This window comes from Carlito syrichta, unplaced genomic scaffold, assembly GCF_000164805.1.
Source record: "Carlito syrichta isolate Samal-C Ts95f unplaced genomic scaffold, Tarsius_syrichta-2.0.1 Scaffold158442, whole genome shotgun sequence".
Classification (NCBI taxonomy): Eukaryota; Metazoa; Chordata; class Mammalia; order Primates; family Tarsiidae; genus Carlito; species Carlito syrichta.
Genome location: NW_007102538.1, coordinates 64,697 through 88,944, shown reverse-complemented (window position 1 = coordinate 88,944; position 24,248 = coordinate 64,697). Strand labels below are relative to the sequence as shown.

The window sequence follows — 24,248 nt, the reverse complement described above, 5'->3', positions numbered from 1 at the left end:
CAGGCAGAGAATACCTCATGCCCAGGTCGCTCTGTTAGTGAAGTGAGACCCTTGGCTCCACGGAAGCCCTTAGCTGCTGTTATTTTGTTGTAGACTTACGGCACTTCTCTGCTGCCGGTCGGACAGATACCAGTCCAGTGCAATGGAGTGTGTGTAGCTGTGTCTTCCAGATGTAATGATTTCATGGAACAGTCAAGGAAAACTCCATGGAGGAGGTGGCCTGGAGCTGGACTTGCAGGTGAACAGGAGTCTGTCCAGCAGGGTGAGGAGATGCTTCTGGCAGCAAGACCACGTGTGCTGACGTTCGGCTGCAACAGGACGCCCGGACCTGGGAGGGGTGGGTGGGCACAGGACAGAGGGGACAGGCCGTGGGTGGAAAAGAGCGTCAGACCCGGGTTTGGGAAGGGCTCTGACACCGCAGTCACAGGGACCAGTGAGGAGAGGGTCTGTGTGCATTTGGTTGATTCCCTTTTGGCTGTTAGGAATAGTGCTGCTATTCGTGCACACATTCTGTGTGGAAACATGTTTTCATTTCTCTTAGGTGTATACCTGGATACAGTAAATTGATGTTGAACTTGGCGAGGAACTGCCTGTTTTCCACAGCAGCAGCCCCATCTGTGTTCCCACTGGGGTTGCACAAGGGCTCCAGTTTCTCCCCATTCCCCCTAGTACGGGTTGTTCTCTGGCTTTTCGCTTATGGTCCTCCTAGCAGGTGTGGGTGCTGCTGGGCTAAAGGGGTCTGTGGAAGTCTTGGCGTTCAAATGCACAGTGTAGGTGGGTGTTGTGTGAGTTTCTGGGCAGAGGAGCCCGGCTTCTGTGATTCTCAGGAGGGACCGTGCCCTGTACTCGGTGAGGAATACACGACCCGGCCTGGGAGAGGGAGCAGCAAGCCCATTCCGTTTCACTGGGTCTGCCTGTGACAGCCAGACCTGCTCCCACCTCCACCCCGCCTCAGGACAGTGACGGAGGGCACATCCACTCCTGCCATATGTGTTACGGGGAACGTTCGTATGCACGTCTGTGTGGACATGTATTTCCTTTCTCTTGGCCACATGCCTAGGAGAGGAGCTGCTTGAGTGCATGGGAGGTGTGCATTTAACCTTTCAAGAAACGGCCATGCTGTTGTCTAAGGTGGCTGCACCATTTTACATTCCCGAAAGCAGCACGTGGGAGTCCCTGTTTCTCAGCCTCGCCAGCACTTGACATGATCAGTCTTCTTCATTGCAGCTATTCTTAGTGGTCAGTAGTGGTATCTCCTTTCAGTTTCATTTGCATTTCCCTGACGACATGACATTGAGCATCTGTTCATATGGTTTATTTGCTATTCTTTGGTGAAGTGTCTGTTCAGTCTTTTACTCCTCATTTGTTGGGTTGTATATTTTCTTATTGAGTTCTGAGAGTCCTTTGTGTATTCTGGATACAAATCCTTTATCAGATGCATACATCGCCAATATTTCTCTCAGCCCGTGACTTGCCTTTTCCCTCTCTAACAGCGCCTTTTGAAGAGCAGCAGTTTCGAATTTTGATTAAACCTAACCTGTGAATCTGCCATTGAGTGTGCTTTTGATGCCATACTTAAGAAATCTTCACCTAGCCCAAGGTCACAAAGATTTCCTCTGTTTTCTTTCCTCTAGAAGTTTTTTAGTTTTAAAGTATACATTTATGCATGATCCATGTTGAGTTGATTCTTGTATATGGTACAGGTTTTTCTTTCTTTCTTTTTTGCATATTGATATCCAGTTACTCCAGCATCATTTTAGAACAATCTTTGTTTTTTCATGGAATTGCCTTTGCCTCTTTGTCAAAATATTCGTTGTTCGTATATGTGTGTGTATGCCTGGCTGACCAGTTACCTTCCACTGATTTGTCTGTCTTTATGCTGGTACCACCACATTGTTTTCATTACTGTCTTGAAATCAAGTGGTGTTAGCCCTGCAATTTTGTTTTTTTTTCAAAGTTGTTTAGGGCGTTCTGTTCTAGGTTCTTTGCATTTCCATATGAATTGTAGACTCAGCACTTCAGTTTTTACAAAGTAAAAAAAAAGACCTGTTAGGATTCTGATTAGGATTACATGAACTCTACAAATCATTTTTGGGGTGAATTGACACCTTAGCATTGAGTCTTACCCTCTGTAAGCGGTTTCTCTCAACAGTGTCTTCTTGTTGTCAGTGTGTACATGTCCATGTCCTCTTCAGACTTGCCTCGAATGTTTCAGATTTTGACATCATTATAAGTGCTACTGTCTTTTACTTTTAATTTATGTCTGCTAATATATAAAAAACAATTTATTTGTATATTGATCTTTTCATTTTTCAGCCTTGCTAAATTCATGTATTCGAATAGCTTTTTAGTATGTTTGTTTGTATTTTCTACTGAGACAATGATGTCTGTATGCAAAGACAGTTGCACCTCTATTTATCCAAAGTGCATGCTTTTTGTTTCCTTTTCTGCTTTATTTCACGCACTAGAAACTAGGACGATGTTGAATAAAGTGGTGAGAGTGAACATCCTTATTTCCCGTCTGAGTCTTCAGCCATGAAGCGTGGTATCTGCTGTTCGTTGTTAATAGATGCCCTTTGTAGGGTTCAGGAAGTTCTCTTCCAATCCAAGTTTGCTGAGGATTTTTTCTGAGGAATTCCTGTTGGGTTAGGGCAGCTGCTTTTTCTATATTTATTAAGATGATCATATGGTTTTTCTTATTACTTTGTTGATATGTTGAATTACTGTGATTTTCAGGTGGTAAACTGACCTTGTATTTTTGGTATAAACCCCACTTGGTCATGATGCATTATCCTTTTTATATGTTCTTGGCTGTGAATTGGTAACCATTTTATTTAGAATTTTTACATATGTATTTCTAAGGATTATTATTCTGTAGCTTTGGGGGTTTTTTCCTCGTAATGTCTTCTGATTTGGGTATCATAACCATGCTGGTCTCATAGAATGAGTTGGAAAGCATTTCTCCTCTTCAATTTGCTTGAAGAGTTTATATAGAACTGATATAATTTTTTCCTTAAATGTTTGATAGAATCACGAGTAAAGCCATCAAGCCTTGAAGTTTTTTTCGTGAGAAGGTTTTGGCTAAAATTCAATACATTTAGTAGACATAGGACTATTTAGATTATCTTTTTCTTTTATAGTGAGCTTTGGTAGTTTGTGTCATTCAAGGAATTTGTCCATTTTATCTAAATTTTCAATTTTTTTGTCATAAAGTTTATAATCTCTTATTGTCTTTTTAACATTCATGGAATCTACAGTGCTGCCACTTCTCTCATTCCTGATGTTAGTAACTTGCGTCTTTTATTCCTAGTCACTCTTGCCAGAGGTTTATCAATTTTATCAGTCTTGTAAAAAGAAAGAGCTTTGACTTTATTTCTTCTACTGCTTTATATAAATGTGCTGCTTTAATATAAAACAGATTTTATATTTTACTGATCACTACTTTGAACTTTATTTTCTTTCTTCTGCTTATTTTGGGTCTAATTTGCCCTTCTTATTTTAGTTCCTTTTTTTTTTTTTGAGTTGGAGTCTCACTCTGTCACCCAGACTGGAGTGCAGTGGCCGCTCCCGGCTACTGCAGCCTCGACTTGCTGGGCTCCGGCCATCCTTCCGCCTCAGCGTTCCAAGTAGCCGGAACTACAGGTGCGCGCTATCACGCCCAGCTAGTTTTGATTTATTGTAGAGATGAGGTCTTGCCAAGTTGCCCAGGCAGGTCTTGAACCCACAGGCTCAGGCAATCCACTCACCTTAGCCTCCCAAAGCCCTGGGATTTCAGGCTGAGCCACTGAGCCCGGCCTATTTTAGTTTCTTAAGGTGGAAGCTGAAGTCACTGCTTTTGAGACCCGTTTCCTTTTCTAATGTGGGCATTTAGTGCTATTAATTTCCCCTTTAGTGGCATCCTTCAGATTCTGATATTTTGTTTATATCTTCATTCAGCTCAATTTATTTATGAATTTCCCTTTTGATTTCTTTTTAACTCATAGATTATTTAGAAATATGTTGTTTAGTTTCCAAATATTTTTAAATTTTCCAGATATTTTTCTGTTTTTAATTTCCAATTTAGTTACATTTTGATCAGTGAACACACACTCTGAATGATCTGAATCCTTTTAAATTTATTGAAATTTGTTTAAAGGTCTGTCCAAAATGTTTCCTATCTTGATAAATGTCCTGTGTGTCCTTGAAAAGAATGTGCATTCTGCCGGAATGTGCTACCAGTGTCAATTAGGTCATGTTTTTTGATAGTGTTTTCAAATCTTCTGTGTTCTTGTCAATTGTCTATCTTCCTTTCTGTCAATTATTAATAGAGGAATATTGACATCTCTGGCTGTAATTGTATATTTGTCTATTCCTTCTTTCATTTCTGTCAGTTTTGTTTCATGTATAAGTTGATCCCTTCATCATTATGAAATGATCTTTATGCCTGGTAATATATTTGCTCTGAAATCTACTTTGTCTGATACAAGCATACCTTGGAGATACTGTGGATTTGCTTTCAAATCACTGAAATAAATCAAATAGCACAATAAAGTGAGTCACATGAATTTTTTGGGTTTTCTGGTGCATATAAAAGTTACATTTACACTTTATAGTAGTCTACTAAGTGTGTAATCGCATTATGTCTTTTAAAAAACACTGTACATACCTTAATTTTAAAATATTGCTACAAAAATGCTAGCAGCCATGTGAGTCGTCAGCAAGTCATAATCTCTTTGCCAGTGAAGCATCTTGCCTTGATGTTGACGGCTGCTGACTGGTCAGGATGGTGGTTACTGAAGGTTGAAGGGGCTATGGCAATTTCTTAAAATATGACAGAAATGAAGTTGCCCTGTCAGTTGACTCTTCCTTTCAGGAAAGATCTCCGTGTAGCATACAATACTGTTTGAAAGCATTTTACCCATGGTAGAATGTCTTTCAAAATTGGAGTCAGTCCGCTCAAACCCTGCTGCTGCTTTGTCAGCTAAGTTTAGGTACTATTCTAAATCCTTTGTTGTCATCCCAATAATATTCCCAGCATCTTCACCAAGAGTAGATTCCACCTCAAGAAACCACTTTCTATGCTTATTCGTAAGAAGCAACTCCTTGTTTGTTTCAGTTTTATCATAGAATTGCAGCAATTCAGTCCCACCTTCAAGCACCACATCTAATTCTAGTTCTTTTGCTGTTTCCACCACAACTGAAGTTACTTTCTCCACTGACATGTTTACCTCATCAAAGTCATCCATGAGGGTTGGAATCAATCTCTTCCAGACTCCTGTTAATGTTGATATTTTGACTTTCTTCCGTGCATCTTGAATGTTCTTAATCACATCTAGAATGGCGAATCCTTTCCAGAAGGTTTTCCGTTGACTTTGCCCAGATCCAACAAAACACTCACTACCCATGGAAATTTGCTTTGCAAAATGTAATTCTTAAATAGAATTTGAAAGTTGAAATTACTCCCTGATCCTTGGGCTGCAGATTGGATATTGTGTTAGCAGGCATGAAAACAACATGAATCTCCTTGTATATCTCCATCAGAGCTTTTAGGTGACCGGGTATATTGTCAATCAGCAGTAATGTTTTTGAAAGGAATCTCTTTTTCTGAGTAGTAGGTCTCATCAGTGGGCTTAAAATAATCAGTAAACCATACTGTAAGCAGATTGCTATCATCCAGGCTTTGTTGTTCCATTTTAAGAGCACAGGCAGAGTAGATTTAGCATAATTCTTAAGGGCCCCAAGATTTTCGGAATGGCAAATGAGCATTGGCTTCAAATTAAAGTCACCAGCTATATTAGTCCCTAACAAGAGACAGCCTATCTCTTGAAGCTTTGAAGCCAGGGATTGACTTTTCTTCTCTAGCTAGGACTTTCCAATATAAGGCTGTTCGACTTACACTGAAAATCTGTTGTTTAGTGATCGTCATCAGTGATCTTAGTAGAGCTTCTGAAGAACTCGCTGCAGCTTCTCTGTCAGGACTTCCTGCTTCGCCTTGTACCGTTATGTTGTGGAGATGACTTCTTTCCTTAAGCCTCATAAACCAATCTTTGTACCTTCCAACTTTTCTTCTGCAGCTTCCTCACCTCTCTCAGCCTTCATAGAATTGAAGAGAGCTAGGGCCTTACTTTGGATTAGGCTTTGCCTTAAGGGAATGCTGTGGCTGGCTTGGTCTTCTATCCAGACCACTCAGACTTTCTCTGTGTCAGTAGTAAGACGGTTTTGCTTACTTGTCATTCGTGTGTTCACTTTTAACTTCCTTCAAGAACTTTTCTTTGGCTAACTTGGTGAACTGTTTGGCACAAGAGGACTTAGCTTTTGTCCTATCTCGGTTTCTGGCATGCCTTTCCCACAAGGCTTAATCATTTTTAGCTTTTGATTTAAAGAAGAGGCATATGACTATTTCTTTCACTTGAATGCTTAGGAACTATTGTAGGGCTATTGATTGTCCTTGTTTCAATATTGTCGTGTCTCAGGGAATAGGGAGACCCAAGGAGAGGGAGAAATATCAGGGAATGGCTGGTTGATGGAGCAGTCAGTCACACACATTTATCAGTTATGTTCTCTGTCTTATATGGGCACAATTTGTGGCCCCCCAGAACAGTGACAACAGTAACATCAAAGATCACTGATCACGGTTCATCATATCAGATATGTTAATCATGAAAAAGGTTGAAGTATCAGGAGAATTACTAAAATGTGACATAGTGACATGAAATGAGCATATGCTGTTGGAAAAATAGACTTGCTGACACAGGATTACCACAAAGCTCCAATTTGTAAAAAATGCAATATCCAATTTAGCTTTAGGTTTATGTTAAAATGGTATATGTTTTTCACCATTTTACTTTTTATCTACTTATGCCTTATGTAAAATGTGTTTCTTATAAGCAGCATGTAGTGGAATCTTGTCATTTGTGTAAAATCTGGCAATCTCTGCCTTTTTGCTGGGATGTTTAGACCACTTACATTCAAAGTGATCTCTACTTTGATTAGATTTAAGTCTATCATCCAGTTATTTGTTTTTGTTTGTCATTTCTGTACCTTGTTCCTTTTCCCGTTTTTCTGTCTTTCTTGGATTGAATTTTTTTTTTATAAATTCATATATATCCATTTTTTACTTAACTGTATTTTTATCTTGTTTTATAGTTTGTTTTAGGATTTACAGTGTAAATCTTTGACTTGTCACAGTCAACCTAAAATATATAACACCTAGTGTGAGAACCTGAGTCACAGGCTTCCACTTTTTTCCTTTCTGCCCTAGTCCTCTTTATGATATACATTTTACTTACACACATAATATAAACCCCATAACACTGGTTTTATTTCTGTTCAAATAGTCAGTTATCTTTAAAAGAGATGTAAGTCATAATTTTAAATATTTACATATCTACCCTTACAGCTACCACCTCCTCATTCATTAGAGGAGTACAGTTGTTGTTCATTTTTTTGTGGAGATCCATGCTTCCACCATCATTTTCCTTCTGTCTAAAGGGTTTCTTTCAACATTTCTAACCATATGAGTCAACTGGTGAGGAATGCTTTAAGCTCTTGCACATCTGAAGAAGTCTTTATTTTTTTGGAGATACTATCACTGGGTATAGAATTCTAGGTTGATTGTTTTTTTCTTTCTGTACTTTATAGTTGTTATTTCATTGTCTTCTTACTTTCATTGTTTCTGGTGAGAAATCTGGTGTCATCCTTATCTTTGTTCCTCTGTGGGTAAGGTGTTATTTTTTTCCTCTGATTGCTTTCAAGATACTGTCTTTATTTCTGGTTTTGAGCAATTTTATTATGATATACTTTGATGTAGGTTTTTCCCCCCTTTTTTGTACTTGAGGTTCACTGACCTCAGATCTCTCAGTTTATACTTTAATTCACTCTTCTAAAACTAGGGGCCATTTTTCCTCAAGTATTTGTTTTTCTGTTGCCTCTGTGTTGTTTATCTATCACCAAATAAGAAATTGCCACAGAGCTTAGAGGTCACAGCTCCTGAGGCTCTGGAATCAGTGTGGTTCAACTGGGTTCTCTGAGCCGGGTCTCAGGCCACAGCCATCCCAAGCCTCTACTGGGGAAGGATCCACTTCCAGGCTCACACACCTGGTTGCCAGCAGGTTCTCTTTCCTTATGGGTTATGGACTGGTGGGCTCTGTGGCTCTGTAGCTGGCAACTGGAGGCACTGTCAGGTCCTCGCTGTGTTGGTAACTCATGGCATGGCAGCCAGCCCCACAGAGCTCTGAGAGCCAAGAGGGTAGCAGCAGAAGGCATGGTCTGCATGACGTGATCTCAAAAGCAGTGGCCCAGCACTTGTGTCATTTTTTTCATCAGTCGTAAGCCACACTGAAGGCAGGAGCTGACACAGGTATGACGCCTAGAAGCAGGGATTGATAAGCACTGTTTCAGAGGAGCCACTGCCCCATCTTTAGCCATTCCTGGGGGGACTCTTATGATATATGTGGTAGGTCACACAAAGTCATCCCACAGCCTCGATATACTTTTCTGGCTGTTTTATTTTCTATTTATTTCTTTTCTTCTTTTCACTTTTCTTTCTTTTTCCTCTCTCTACTTCACCTGGAATGGTTTCTCTTACTGTGTCCTCAGGGTCACTAATCTCTTTTCTGCAATGTCTGATCTTCCGTGAACCCCACCCACTATACTTTTCATCTCCTTCATTGTTGTTTGTATTTTTAGAGGATCACTTTGGCTCTTCTTTGTACCTTTCATATCGCGCCTTAACATTTTAGTCATTTGGAGCAAAATTATAATGACTTGATGTCATCTGCTACTTGTAGCATCTGGTCAGCTCTGGGTATGTTTCGTCTGTTCTGGGTGCTGCGTGTGCTTGTACTCCCATAAATATTCTTGAGCTCTGTTGAGGGACACAGTTAAGTTACTTGGAGACAGTTGGGTCCTCTTGTGTCGTGGCTTCCAGTGTGTGAGGTGGAGCAGGGCTGTGTGCCATCTAGGACTTGCTCTTCCCCAACCGAGGTGGGCCAGTCTTAGGCCTGCCTGGTGCCCATGCATGCCCTCGGCTCCCTGTGCTGGTGGAAGCGGGCCCTGCTTCAGCCTATGTGAGCTGCACATGCTGGGCTTTGTGGGGTTCTTTCGCATCCTCTGAGTTTTCCCTGGTGCCCAGCAGCTCTTGCCCTGCACTCCAGGAGACACAGCCCTCCCTGAGCCTTTCCTCTCCTCAGGTCTCTGCCACGCACCCTCCAGCCTCCTTCAGCGTCAGACTCTGGACTCTGTTCCCTCGTCAGCTCAGGGGTCCACCAGGTTCTGCCTGGGGCCATCCCAGGGCTCCCCCATTTGCTGCCACCTCTCAGGGCACCTCCCTTTGTGCCTGAAAGACTAGTTTGTACACTACAGCTCATTTGGGGGCTGTTCCAGATGGCAAGTAACTCTGTCCCTGTGACTCTTGGCCAGAAGCTGGCGCCAACCACCCTCAAGGTAGGAAAATGGGCATTTTGTCCCCATTTTACATCGACACGACCTCAGCTCAGAGAGGCACAGGGATGTGTCAGGGCACACAGCAGACAAGAAGCACAACCAGGCTTGGTGCCCAGGCCCTTGTCTCAGTCCCACCCTCCCCCATGCCCACCATGTCACCGTGGATGATTCTGTTGCCCCAAGTGTGGTGATACTGCAAAAAGTCCCTCCCAGAACAGTGTGTGTCACCTGGATGACAAGGTGGCAAGACCAAAGGACGCAGAGACCACTCATGTTTTCTCTTGATTCCGCTCAGGCTGGAAGGGGCGGTGTGGCCCAGCCATTTTGCTGATACAGCGGCAAGCCCAAGGGGAAGGGTGACTCCCCCTGGGTGCTCCAGAGGCCAGTCCTGCGGCTCCTCCCACCTCACCCCTCGGGCAGAGTGGGAGGCCCCTGCTGAGCCCACATCCTCTCTGCCCATGGTGGTCCTCCTCCTCTCCTAATCTCCCGGGGCCTCCTCTTTGCCACCCCCTCACGTAGCCCCTCCTCTCTGCCCTCCACCCTGCCCACCTGCTCACTCCCTTCCGGGGCCCTCCGGATCGACCCGTGAGGGGTGAGGCTTGCCGGAAGGGACGGCTGGGCCCACCCCACCTTGGGCCGCTCGCTCTCGCGCCCTCCACTCCCCTCCTCTGCGGCAAGAGCAGCTGCGTGTGCCTCTGAAGTGGAGCCCGTGTGAGAAGAGGGGAGCTGTATAAATAGAAGAGTAATAATAATAATTGTTGGTTTGAGATTTTCCGCGACTGCTGGGGGTGCTGGCCTTGCTCTCCCGCCAATCATTCTTGAGGGAAAAGGTCACCCCTGGCCGGGACGATCAATCCCAGTAACGCTGGTATAATTAGAACATGCAGCATTTAGATGTTTTCCTCAGCACAATTAAGCAGGGATAATTGGCTGAGCTATTTTCCCCTGTGCTGGACATGCTTTTTGCCAACTTCCGTTCTTTGGAACTTCATGCCGGGACATTTGTTCCCGGCATTCTGTCCAAGCTGTCCTGACCCACTTGCCGCCATATTCCTCTGCACGTTCTTGTGTGTGCAGTGTCCACCGAGGCCTCTTGGCCCTGCTGTACTTCCGCTCCCTGAGGGACGCAGGGAGGATGGGGAGACAGAGGCATGAGCCGAGAGTCATCACAGCAAGGCGACCAGGGAGTCTGCAAGGTATCCTGGGGATGTGCCTGAGCTCTGAGGAGCGGGCTGGGCTGGCCGGGGCGGCCGGTGTAGGGCTGGGCTGGTGCTGCTAGAGCCTCTGAAGCCTGAGGCAAGGGGCTAGTCAGCGACGGGCTGGAAACGCGCCTCTGTGGCCAGCGTGGGGGAGGGTCCCTCAACCGAGGTTTCTGAAGGGTCCAAAACAGAAGGCTGCCATCAGCATGAGTGGATAGGCGGTGGCTGCTGCTTCCGGCTCCCCTTGGGGCCCACTGGTATGTGCACCGTGTTGGCCACGCAAGCTCCGGAAACCCTGCACAGAGCCTGGGCTTGAACTGTGAGGCCCAGAGGGGCCTCGGGGCATCTGGGTCCAGCTGCCTATACAGACCATGGTGGCACCAGCAGTTCGGGCACTGCACTTTGCAGCTTGCAGAGCTTCGTCTTGCTGCCGTACCACCTGCTCTTTGGGATGAAGATTGTTGCCACCAAGGTCATGCAGCCAAGCGGCCAGGCTGAGCCTCGTGCTGCCCTCTGACCCAGGGCTAGGACTGATACTGCCTTTTAACCCCAGGGACTGAGATCACTCTGACCAGTAATCCTAGGTCTGGGACCTGTGCTGACTTCTAATCCTGGGGCTGGGACCAGTACTGACCTCTAAACCCAGGTAACATTCATGATTTGTCTCACCGCAAGACCTTGATGCAGTGGCCAAGGTGTCTTCCCTCCGAGATGCAGCCCCTGAAGTGTTTTAGGGCAGAGCAGGCAGCCCAAGGGCATCCCGAGTGTGGAAGTCACACAGATCCATGGGCCTGGGTGAAGCCATACAAGTCTGCCCACACATGCTCAGATTGGGCCCACAAAAGCCGAAGGTGTCTGATACAGCGTGGTATCTAGTGAATCTCACTGGGTGCCGTTGGCCTCCATGTCCTGGCATTGCCACGCGGATGCCTGAGAGTCAGGGAGCTGGTAAAGGGACTCTGGACTGTTTTTGAAACTTCGTTTAAGTTTGCACTTATTTCAAAATAAAGCATTGGTAAAAGAAAAGAACAGTTTGTCTCCATCTGAGCAGATCCCAGAGCCCAGCACCCACCATCCACTTTTCAGCAGTGACCCCACGGGCTCATCTAGACCCTATTCCTTCCCTTCCTGGGGTGCACAGGATCACGGTTACTGCAGGGTCATGTTCACTGTGGGAGACAGACGCCTGATGACAGGCGCTGAGGCAGTGGTCCCTCGCCTGTTGGCTTCCCTGGAGCTGGGCGGACAGCAGACTTGGGATGGCAAAGTGTCGTTGAGCGCATGGAGGAAGGGACAGTCCTGGTGTCTGGGGGCTAAGGACAGGGACAGGGGTTCTGAAGGGCCTCGAAGGCTGCATCTTCTGTCCCATAGGCGGGGAGAAGGACCAGTGTTTGCAGCAGCATGAGGGGAAGGGCACAAGCTCCCCACAGTGACGTGGTCATGCCGTGCCAGCCTGACCACCAGCCCAGACAACACACCCAGGTGTGGGGCTCCCGACCACAGTCGCCTTCCTCGTCGGGCTCAGAGCCTCCGCCATGGCCTTGTGCTAGCTGCCCTGCCATCCCCCTGAGCTTCCTCAGGCCTCCATCAGGGATGGGGGAAACAGGCAAGGGTGAACCCCAGTTTAGAGCCTTCTCCCCAGGGAAGACTCCAGCCCCTCGGCTTCCCCCCTTATTTCTTACGTGTGTCTCATCCCATGACACCGGGCCCCTGGGTACCTGGGCTTCAGCTGCATGCCTGCATCCTCTAGGTTCCGCCACAGCATGACTGTCGTCTGTGAAGCCGACCTCAGCCTGTTCCCTGAGAGGTGGCCCTGTCGGGAGCCCTCACGGAGAGAGGACCTCGCTCTGACCTCCGCCGAGACATGAGGCCTGAGGGGCTCCCTTGACCCTGCCTGCAGATGCCTGGGCCGCCTACCCCTCTTGCTGCTCCTTGTCTGTCACAGGCAGATGGACAGCTTCCTCGGCTGATGTTTTATTTAACAGTGCTGCCAACTGATCCAGGGCATGTGAGCCACTGAGCGGGAGGACAGCTAACCTGGCCCTGGCCATGCCGCAGGCTGTAGCTGTTGGCAGAGGGAAGAGAGGTTGTGCTGTCATCGTCTCCTGTTTGCATCTCCATAGGGTTGGCTGAGGGTCTGGAGCACCGTGCAGGGCAGGGCCGGGGTCCTCCGCAGCCTCCCTTCTGTGGCCAGGTTCGCAGGTGTGGCTGGAGGCCTATGTTCCCCTTTGTATGGGCCCTCCTCCCTGGATGCTGTGCTGGCCTGGCTCAGGAGGCAGACTGCTCTACTCTAGTTCCACTAGACAGGCAGAGCCATGTCCTGCCTGGTCCTTGTGACTTGTCTGAGCCCTACCTGCTATCCCTCTTGACCTCTAGGTGCTGCGGGGCGTAGGCCCATGTCTCTGACACCTTAGCACCAGCCCATGACAGGTGGCCTCTGCGAGCTCCTGCCCTGGCCACCCTGCCAGTGCCCCACTCTCCCACTTGATGCTCATGGTGTGATGCATGCCCAGCGTGCAGCCGATAGCACAGTGCCATCGTCAGCCATGATGCCAATGTGATGCCAATGTGACTACCCAGGCCCAGGACACCTGGGGCAGGTGCAGACAGCAGCTGGCCTTAGGAGCCCCACAGAAGACCTGCAGAGTGTCTGGGGAAGTGCTCGCGGCCTGGCGATAGCCACAGGGTGCCATGTCAAGATGCCCATATGCCACAGGGTAGGCTTTGACTATGCCCTGGACCTTGGCTGGTTACTGAGGACTGATGTTTGCATGTCTCAGTCACAGGAAATGCGTGGACTGTCTCAAAGCTATTCAACTCTTCTAAGTATGACTTTGAGGTAATTTTTTTCTAATTATAAATATGCAGTGTTCAAAAAATCTGAAAAATTCTGTACATTTATCATAATACTATAAGAAAAGGATCGGCAGTAGCAGGACATTGCCGGGGAGGTAGTGGGAGCACGTAACTTCCAGGCAAAGTGGAGACCAAAGGGAGGCCCCAACTTTACCTGTACGACGACCACGCATGCACCTAACCCTGAATTGCACCCCCCTTTAAAATAATGAATAAACAGTAAAATATCTGGAACACGCAGAGAACCATAATGAATCTCTTCACCTTAGCACTCTGAGCCACCACTTTTAACATTCTAATGTGTTTCCCAGGGTCTCTTTCACCCTGTGTGTGAGTGTGTATGCAAGAGTGAGGATGTGTACAACCATGATGTGAACCCACAGAATTTTCTTACCACAGAAGCTGAGGCTTGTTCCTGACTGGTGCGGCAGGGCCACCCCCAGATTGTCCCGCAAATGCATAAAAATGCTGGAACGCGTCAAATTCTCGACTTGAGAAACCCACGTACTCTTTTGAAGTTGAAACACTTTAATTTACTTGCAGCCTAATCAAGACTAAAATCTCCCCGTTGCTGGCTTTGAGAGCAGTGTTTATGAACAACCCAGATTTGCACAAGTCCATGCTGCCCTCGGCAGGTGGACATCCATGTGGACGACCCCCTGGGGTGGTCCTGCCGGAAGAGCCTCTGTGGGGCCTGCCCGAAGACCCATCCTCTGCGGCAGGATGAGGCCAAGACGGGGCGCTTGCTTTACATAGAGGCCACTGATGGGTTCAGGCCCACCATCCTCACAGCCTGGGCTAGGGCGGGCCCAGGATGTCCTCAGCCACAGCTGGGGCAGGACATCCAGCATCTCCCTCCACCGCTTTTCCATACCTGAGTTCTGTCTTCTCAGCCACACCCAGTTTACAGACAGGACTCAGTGAGGTGTCTGTATGCGACTTCTGGGTGGCTGAGCCAACGTTAAGAGACAGGGCTGACTGCTTCGGAGTCCCAGACGCTGGGGAGCTCTGCCACGAGGCCAGCACTTGAGCAGATGGAGCGAGAGGAGAGGAGTTTGGGCAGCAGTGCCCGAGTGTGAATGCGGAGCTGTTTGCCTAGAAGGCCTGTCATGGTGTGAATGCCGGCCGGGAGGTAGCCTGGTGGGTCCTGTCTCATGGCAGCACTCGGTGCGGGCTTGCTGACCGGCCCCCTCCTCGTCCCCACAGGGTCTGGGGCGAGGGGCCCAGCAGCCCTGGCTGGGGAACCAGCCTCTGGGTACAGCCTATCCTCCGAACCCTGCTTCCCACTGTCCTCCCCGCTGAAGTGGACCCTGAGCATCATTTCCCCAGGGCTCCTGTCCTCCCCCTGCCTGCAGCCTCTTCACTCCCAGCCCAGGCTCAGGAGCAGCAGGCTTGCAGAACGCCAAGCAGTGTGATTGGGCTTCAGGGGAAGCAGGACGCCTGGAGCTGTGTCCAATTAGGCCCATGCTGCCTGCAGGGCTGAACATGGAGTCTCCGTGCCTCCCTTGGGCCTGCAGTCACAGCTTCTCTCAGGAAAGCCAGTGGGAGCAGCAAGTGGCGTGTGTCTGAGAACACCTGAGAAGCGCAGGGCCCAGCCCAAGGGCCCAAGCAGGGCAGCTATCAGGTGCCCACAGCCCGCCCTGTCCTCACCACCACCTCCTGATGTGACAGCCCCAGCCTCTGCACCCAGGTCACTGTCCAGCTTGGTGAGGTCTGTCCTGGGACTAGAACAGAGACAAGAGAGATGAGGGCCCTGCTCAGTGGAGCAAGTTGGAAGCAGACGGAGTCAGAGACACACACAGAATGGACTCCGCTCCCAAGGTGAGCGCCCTGAAGACATGACAGTCACCCATCTGGCTCCTGTGCCCAGCCCACTCCAGGTGCTGGGTGCCACAGTGACCCTGACATTCTCAGAGCGATGGACGAATAATGCAAGCCCTTTGTTGAATATATGTTGTCCCATTCTGTAACTTACCTTTTTATCCTCTTAACAGGGTCTTTGATAACGCAAATTTTATAATTTTGGTGCGATCCAGGCCATCCATTTTTATTTGCAAACTGTGCTTTTGGTGTCACATCTACGATCTTCACCCAGTCCTAGACCCTGAGGAGTTTCTCCTTTGTTTTTTCTTAAGTTTTATCGTTTTATGTTTACATTTAAGCTCATGATACATTTTGAGTTAAATTTTACATGGGTGTGAGGTTTAGGTCAGAATTTTTTTTTTTAACTATTAATGTCCTACTGCTCCAGTACCATTTGTAGAAAAGGCTATCCCTTTCTCCCTGAATTGGTCTTGAACCCTTGTTAAAAAATGACCTAGCCAGGCTCAGTGGCTCAGCCTGTAATCCCAGCGCTTTGGGAGGCTGAGGTGAGTGGATTGCCTGAGCCCACGGGTTCGAGACCCGCCTGGGCAACTTGGCGAGACCTCATCTCTACAATAAATCAAAAATCAGCTGGGCGTGGTAGCGCGCACCTGTAGTTCCAGCTACTCGGAAGGCTGAGGCAGAAGGATCGCCAGAGCCCAGCAGGTCAAGGCTGCGGTGGCCGGGAGCGGCCACGGCACTCCAGCCTGGGTGACAGAGTGAGACTCCGACTCAGAAAAATAAATAAATAAATAACCTGAGACTGAGACCAGGTGCAGTGGTACACGTATCATGCTAGTGCTTTGGGAGGCCAAGGTGGGAGAATTGCTTGAGGCCAGGAGTTCGAGACAAGACTGGGCAACATAGGGAGACCCCATCTTCATTAAAAAAAAAAAAAACTAGTTGGGTGTTGTGGTGCATCCCTGTGGTCTCAGCTCCTCTCCAGGCTGAGGTCGAAGGATCACTTGAGCCCCGGGTTCGAGGCGACAGTGAGCCGTGACAGCACGACCGCACTCCAGCCTGGGCAGCGGGGCAAGACCCTGTCTCTCAAAAAACAAGGAGTAAAAGTAAACCTACAAGTCAGTTTTGGAAAAACGAATGCCTTTACCACATCGAGTCCTCCAATTCGTGAATCCATTAGATCTCTCTATTGCATATGTTTTTTATTTCTTTCATGAGCATTTTGTAACTTTCAGCATGTAGACATTACACAGGTTTTGCTAGATTCATACCCAAGTATTTAAGATTTTCTGTAAATCGTATTTCCTTTTTTATTTAGTTTTTATCTTGTTTGTCATTGCTTTACAGGAACACAATTGATTTTTGTGCATTCATCTTGCTTCTTGCAACCTTACTGAACTCACTTATTGGTTCTAGGAGTTTTTCCATAGATTCCTTGGGATTTTCTAGACAATCATGTCATTTGTAAGTAGGGGCAGTTTTATTTCTTTCTTTCCAATCTGTATGCTTTTTATTTCCTTTTCTTACCTTCATGTGCTAGCTAGGAGTTCCAATGCTATGTTGAGGACTAGGAGGGAGAACAAGCACCCCTACCTGACAGACTAAGGGAAAACAGCTAGTCTCTCACCACTAAGTATAATGTCAGCTCTAGGCTATTTGTGGATGCTTTTTATCAGGTTGAAGGAGTTTCCCTGGATTCTTGCTTTGCTGAATGGATGAATGGATGTTGAATTTTGTCAAATGCATTTTCTGCACCAATTGATAGGATCACATGATGTTATTCTTTAGCCTATTGATATTATAGATTACACTCATTGATCTTCAAATACTGAACTAGCCTTGCATACCTAAAATACCATTGTGTCATGGTATATAGTATTCTTTTTCTTATATTGTTGGAATCAATTTGCTAATAATTGATGAGTATTTTTGCATCTGTATTCATGAGAAATATTGATGTGCATTTTTCCATGTGTGCACACCATCTTTGTCAGTTTGGATACCAGGTTAATAGTGAGTGGGGAAGTGTTTCTCCCATTTTGTTTTCTGGAAGAGATTGTGTAAAGTTGATATTCTTTTTTTAAATATTCAGTAAAATTCTCTAGTAAAACCATTTGGGACTGGAGATTTCTTTTTGAGGAGCTTTTAAATTACAAATCCAATTTCTTTAATGGCTATAGGACTATTGAGATTATCTGTTTTATCTTGGCTGAGTTTTGGTAGCTTGTGGCTTGCAGAGAATAGTCCAGTTCTTCCAGACTGTCAAATTTATGAGCATAAAGGTTTTTCTTGGTAGTAGTTTTTAAAGTTGGTATTGTTATAGCTTCGGGGTCTGTTGTAGTATTTCATTTCACTTCCGATATTGGCCATTTCTCTCTTCTTTTTTATCTTTGTCAATTTTGCTGCAGGTTTATCAGTTTTATTGCTTTTTTTCAAAGAACCAGCTTTTGGGTTAAATCATTCTCTTTTTTTCCTGTTTATTCCTGCTTTTATCCTTACTTCTGCGTGTGTTGGGTTTATTTTGCTCTTCTTTTTCTAGTTCTTGAGATAGGAACTCAGACTGCTGACTTGAGAGTTTTCTTCTTTGCTAATGTAAGCATTTACTACTATCAGTTGCCCTCTAAGAACTGCCTTGCATGCATCCCGCAGATTGTATTTGACTGTATTTTCATTTTCATTCATTTCTATGTGTTTTTAATTTCCTTTGAGGTTTCCTTTTGGACTCGGGTTGTTGAGAAGTCTGCAATTTAGTTTCCACACATTAAAGATGTTCCTGTTGTCTTTCTCATATGGACTTCTGGTTCCAATATCTTGATGCGTCTTTCTCTTTTGAGCCCTTCTTTACTTTATGACACAACACACTGCTCTAGGCTCAGCTGGTATCCTACTGTTCCCACCCTGGAATTAGCCCCTTCAAGAATTAGCAGGGACATTTTGATTCACATATCCACAATATCACCGTCTCATAGAAGCGGCACTGGAGCAACGCCCGGTAGCTTTAAGTAGTATCACTTGCATTTCCTGGATGTGCTGTCATTGTAACGTACTATTTCAATTTGCTCATCGGAGTTGGGATTCAGAGTTCTGAATGTTGCAGCGGACTTGATCTCTAGATTCCTCTTCCGTCATGGTTCCTTATTCCTTGATGTCCTCAGCAACCAGTGGTCTTGCTTTTGACAGGGAACCCTTCACCCTTTTCCCCTTGCCTTCGACCCTCGCCATACCCTGTCATTAGTGGGGTGTGGAGGGATACAGGAACCCCCAGAGGGAGAGGGTGTCCTGTCTCTGCTCTCTGAGCGTCTCTGTCAGTGCCTGACTGTTTCCTCACCTGGTCCCTTTTTGCCTGCTGTCTGTGCTCTCTGGGACACCATGAGGCTTGGGATGGTGAGACCAGCACTTAGTAAACCCCTTGACACTGGGCGCTGTGTGAGCACTGCATAGGGATTGGCTCATGCAGTGTAGTTGAAATAGGGAGCCAGGCATGTGCCCCTGCCCAGTGTCCCAGGACGCTTGTACAGGGCCATGCTCCCATACCCCGTGAATAGACACTACAGAGTCCTGAGGGGCAGAACCCACTCTGCTTCTAGCAGAAGAGGCGAACCCAAGGCCAGGCCAGGAGGGGTTGGGGGGTGGAGTGGGAGAGCACAGCAGCCACAACTGATAGCCACGAGCATCGTCATTAGGGTTGAGTGTCTCAGTCTCTCCCAGGGTACCTGCTGGCCACACCGCTGCCGCGTGTGGCAGACAAGACAGGTGGCAGCTTGGGCCAGCCAGACAGAGAAGAAAGGAAGCCAGAGACAGACAGCATGAGCAGCCCATAAATATTTCTAGCCACAGCCAACATGTCTTACTGGGCAATTTACTTTTTAAAAAATTGCACGCTAATTTTAAGTGAACAGCCCCTAATTACAGTGATTTACACGGTACCTGGGGACTGGGTGATATTTGAATGTGGCAGAGTACTGAGCAGAGATTGATCAGCAGCATAACTCATTCGCTGCATCCCAATGATGCTGCTGTGGCCTCGAGATGCAACTCAGTGAGATCGTATCCCTTCCATTGTGAAGGAGGAGGAGGGAAACTGAGTCAGGGGAGTGCAGGCTGAGGGCTCTGGTGGGCGCAGCTTGTCTGCAGGGACTGGTGTGGTGCCCACACTTGCCTGTGCCTTCATTTGGAGTTTGAGATGAGAATAGCACTGGGCACTCCACCTGCCCCAACCTAGAGGCCAGGACTGCATGTGTCAGAGGTCCTGGTTCCTTCAGAACTACCTGGGGCTGGCACAGAGGAGGCCTGTGGGAACCGTGGATGGGCCAGGGAGCTGAGGGCATCCGTTGGCAAGAGGCTCTGCCTGTCCATGAAGCACAGCCGCCGCAGTGCTGAAGATGGAAGGACGCATCTGTTTCAAATAGAGGACGGCCAGGCCCCCAAGCCTGGCCAGCATCTGGGAGGGACCCGGGAAGGAGGGTGCCCCGGGAACAGCTGTCCTGAAGTCCACACCATGGGAGGGGTCGGAGGGCCAGCCCTGAAGACTTTTCTCCTGCATGCTCCCAGCCTCGCCGGTCCTCTGCCTGGCATCCCCCTCCTGACAGCTGCAGGAGAATCAGCCCCTCTGACATTTAGGGGAAATTCAGAATCAAGAGCAGAAGGCAGAAGTGGAAGGATTTTCTTGGTAAAAGGTCAGAGTGGTTTCTCTTATTTTTGTTTAAAAACGGTTTGTGTTGAACTCTGACAAGGCCAAATGTATCAGCGGCAGCAGGAACAAGCAGAGGGCGGGGGTCGGCCGAGTGAGAAAACAGAGCAAGATGCTGGAACAAACCAGACAGGCGGCAGCTCGGGGCCACCAGTCTGGGCCGCACACTCTGTAGGCAGGAGGGTAGGTGGGACGTGGCATGGAGGGGCACAGATAGCACATGAACCTAGTGTGGAGGGGCTGCCCCTCACGCCCCACGTTCCCTCTCACCTGGGGAGGGTGCAGGTCCCCACCTTCAGGCTGGGCCAGGCTTGGGTGCACACGGGTGGGCGGGCAGCCACGGGGCAGGGGGAACTTCTACCAGCTCTGTCCTGAGATCTCGTTCCCTTGCCATGCAGCTTGCCGTCCAAGTCTGTGACTTGGTTCTTTTCAGCATGTTCACAGAGCGGGCCCCTGTCACCACCAGCTAATTGTAGAACATTTCATCACCCCACCAAGAAACCCAGCCCTGGCCCCTGCCCCGGCGAACATTGATCAGATTGTTTCAGGAGGTACTGACAGCTTCATGGAGCAGAATCATGCACATGGGGTCTTCTGTGCGGCTGGGCATATTTTCAGGGTCGCTCTGTGTACGGCATGTGTCAGGATCTCATTCCTCTTTGCAGCTGAAGGATGTGCTGTTGGTGGGTAAACCTCCTCTTGTTTACCCACCCTCTTGGGTAAATCCTTCCACTTCTGCCTTCTGCTTTGCTGCTCTTTTTGATGGTCGCTAGTAGAACCACATTGTCACGGACATGTATGTCTGTGTGGATATGTGGACCCTGGGAACACAGCTGGGAGTGAGCTGCTGGAACACACAGCGACCCTGTGGTTGGCTCCAGGAGGGGCTGCCAACCGTGCCCCACGGTGGCTGCATCAGCAGCAGAGGCCCCTTCCCACCGAGTCTGTTCCGGCTGTTTTTACGATGATTGTGCTGATGGGCATGGCGGGTCTTGCGGAGGCTTTTCATTTTCCTGGTGACTAGTGCCTTTGCACGTGCTGGTCGGCCAGGTGTGTATCCTTGGAGAAACCTCCTTTCCAACCCTTTAGCCATTTATAATGGGGCCGTTGGCCTTCTTATGACTGAGTTGAAAGAGTTCCAGGCATATTCTGGAGGCATGCCCTTTCTCAGCTACGTGATTTGAGACGGAGCTTTTTGGCGGGCTGGCTTCTGTGTCCTGCCGTAGCTGGGCCCGCCCCTCATGGCCCCATAGGCCTCGCGGGCCTCTGCCCAGCACTTCGGGGCTTTCTTGTGGGCACGAGGGGAATCTTGGCGCAGCAAGTGCCCCCTGAGGCAGAACGGCGAGCAGGCGCGTGGGCAGATTTGGGACCAGTGAGGAGAAACCATGCCTACTCAGCTGTCTGGAGATGGGGAGCAGGGCTCTCCCTGTCACTGGGAGCGTGTTCACCGGTGTGTCCCTGGGGGCGTGTCCCTTCCCACTTGAGGGTGTCCTTGGCGTCAGCCGTGAGTCAAGCCTGAGCCACCTGCTTCTGTGCTGACCTGTGCCAAGTCGGGTGTGGGGGTCAGGGCTGACTCTCGAGGGCCACCACCCCACTTAGCTCCTGACACCTTGGAAATGCCCCCGCTGGCTCGGCCTACCTCGCTGAGCAGGGCCACGGGGCCACAGACTCTGTCTGGGGACACAGCTCCATCTCCCCTGCCCCTGCCCCGCCCACTTGGCACCCCAGCAGGAAGGAGCTCGGAGAGCTTCCCCCGACCCCGGTGGAGCGGCCCTCACAGGTGGCCCTGACCCCACCTGGGCCAGTGGAGACTCGTGGTCCCTCACACTTGGACCGGGCCAGTTAGCAGGTGAGGCCCCAGGTCGGGAGCATTTGGGGACTGCTGGCAGGCAGCTGGGGTGGGGAGCAAGCCTGAGTCCCTGCCCAGACATGCCCATGTGCCCTCTAGCCCCTGCCAGCTTAGGGCCTCTGGCCCCTCCACCCAGCCCGGACTCTGGCTCCCCTACACCCCCAGGACAGTGACGCGACAGCCGGCTCAGACCTGCTGTGGGACCCAAGCTCTGGGACTTCGTTCATAAGGGGCCCTGCCCTGTGTCCCGGCATCTGGAGCTGCAGGCTTGTCTGGAAGCTCCCTGGTCACCAGGCGACAGACCTGGCTGCCTTCCCTGCTCGCTCTTCGCCCAATTACGAGTGACATTCATATAAGAAAGCTATAAAAGGGACCGTTGTGGGCTCCAGAATCCACAGAGCCACAACCAGATCTCCCGCCTGGGTCCCCAGGGCTGCGTGGCACCCCACGCTCCATAGCTCCATAGCTCCATGGCACTGAGCTCGGCCACCTGGGACTCCAGCATCCTCTCTGCACAAGCAGGGAAACTGAGGCTGAGAGGAGCATTACTTACTCAAGGCCCAGGGCCCTCCTCAATCTGGAAGACTTTGTCCTGGGTGAGAGGCATGGGGTCCTCAGCCCCAGGGGAGAGTAACACGGGCCAACCACAGTCCAGCAGGATGGGCCAGTGACCCGATCTGGAGAGCTGGGAGTGGGTGCCCCAGCCCCCAGAGTCCCCATTTCCCAGAGACCCCTCAGTCCTATGCACATACACAGCCCCTCCCCACCCCTCGGACTACCTCCTGGGCAGAGGAGGAAAGAACAAGGCATTGGCAGCCTCCTGGGTCAGGTGAGCCTTCCTAGCAGTGCCTCAGACGGGAAACACCACTCCATTCTGTGTACCATCCAGCCAGGGAGAGATGGGATTTGAACTTGGGTCTGCTGACTGCAAGGGCAGCCCCATCTCTGTCCCCAGCTGCCTCCAGACAGCAGATCCCACGCCCTCCATGCGTCCGGCAAAGCAGCCCAGCTCGGGTGCCCGAGGCCTGGCCTGCCCTGGGCGACCTGGGGCCAGGAGTGTGACAGGGACACATCGGCCTACCTTCGCCCCTACCACCAGGGCCTCCCACCAGACCCGCCCTCCTGACGCCCCTGTCCCTGGAGGGGCCATGGGTGGAGGGAGAGGAGAAGCCTGGCGGGCCAGCCTGCACTGACCACGGTCCTGTCTCTTCCTGCCCCACAGGCCACAGGCCCCTCCGGCTCCAAGATGCACCTGCTGGAGACGGAGTTCTCGCGCACGGTGGCCGAGCTCATCGAGGTGTACCTGCTGCGCCAGGACAGCATCCCTGCCTTCCTCAGCTCCCTCACGCTCGAGCTCTTCAGCCGCCAGACCGTGGCCTAGCCCGCGGCCCCCACTGAGGGCCTCCGGCAGCCGGAGCCTGCTCCCCTCCTGCACAGCCCGGGCTGAGTGCAGGGCCCGCCTCTTCAGCCCCGCTGGGGCGGTGCGATGTGTCCGCACCCTCAGACCCACACGGGCCGTCTGCTCGGGGGCAGCACCATCTCACGCCCCGGGCGCCGCGGTATGCCACTCGGAACCTTCCCGGCAGACCCGCCCCTGTCCTCGGGCACTGAGCTCGCAGCTTGCATCCCCCGAACTCCCCAACCCCAAGCCCCTGTCCTGGGCCTCCCGCCTTCCTTCCCTCTGCAGCTTCCCTGAGAGCCAGCAGCCGGGTGGGGACTGCCCCCTCCACGGGGCTGCGTCTCTGCCCTCCCTGAGGTGTCCCCCGCCAACCACCCCATCCACACAGCACTCAGACCCCCTCCCCCCGGAACCTGGTGGGTTGTGCCACCACCTGAACTCCTCACCTTGTGAAATAAAGTCTTCCCACCACTCCCGGCTCGCAGTGTGTCTGCGGGCCCCGCCCTGCGGCTGGTGCTCGCTCAGGCCCCGCCAGGATGATGGCCTTTGGTCCTGGCCCTGACAGTGTCCGGAAAGAGGGAGTGACAGCCCAGGAGCCGTCTTCCCTGGTCCCCGCTGCCCCCAAAAGGGGCCGGACACACTCGAGGAGGAGGGAGATTTGTCGACACCCGCCTCAGCTAGCCAGGCCTCCCAGAGACTCGGGTTGAGCCCAGGAGCCTGTTCCAGGCCTGGCTGTGCTGTGGCGCACAGGAGGACGCCCTCGGGGGGCCAGACACCCCAGCAGCTGTGTGACCTTGGGCTGCAGCTCACCCTCTCCGAGCCTCCCTCTTTTTCCCTGCAGAGACAGTGCGGTAGGAATAATGACCCTGCCTGACAGTCTCGAGGATTCAGTGGAGGAGTAGGGTCCACGCACTGACTGGGCATTCCCCAGGCCTGGGCACCTGCGGAGCCCGCCCTGCAAGCCCGGTGGGGGAAGATGTCACCGTGTCTGTGAGCTCCGGGGGGAAG

General features: G+C 50.0%; 1 protein-coding gene across 1 annotated transcript in view; it reads left to right on the top strand.

Annotated features, from left to right (window-relative positions):
* The window catches only part of LOC103252434 (mitotic spindle assembly checkpoint protein MAD1-like), a 386,753-nt gene extending 363,455 nt beyond the window's left edge, over positions 1-23,298 (top strand). The window contains exon 9 of the mRNA XM_008051059.2: positions 23,064-23,298. Coding sequence (XP_008049250.2) covers positions 23,064-23,222 — 159 coding nt within the window. The 3' untranslated portion in view covers positions 23,223-23,298. The remainder of the gene's footprint in view (positions 1-23,063) is intronic.
* Positions 23,299-24,248: the final 950 nt, after the last annotated feature.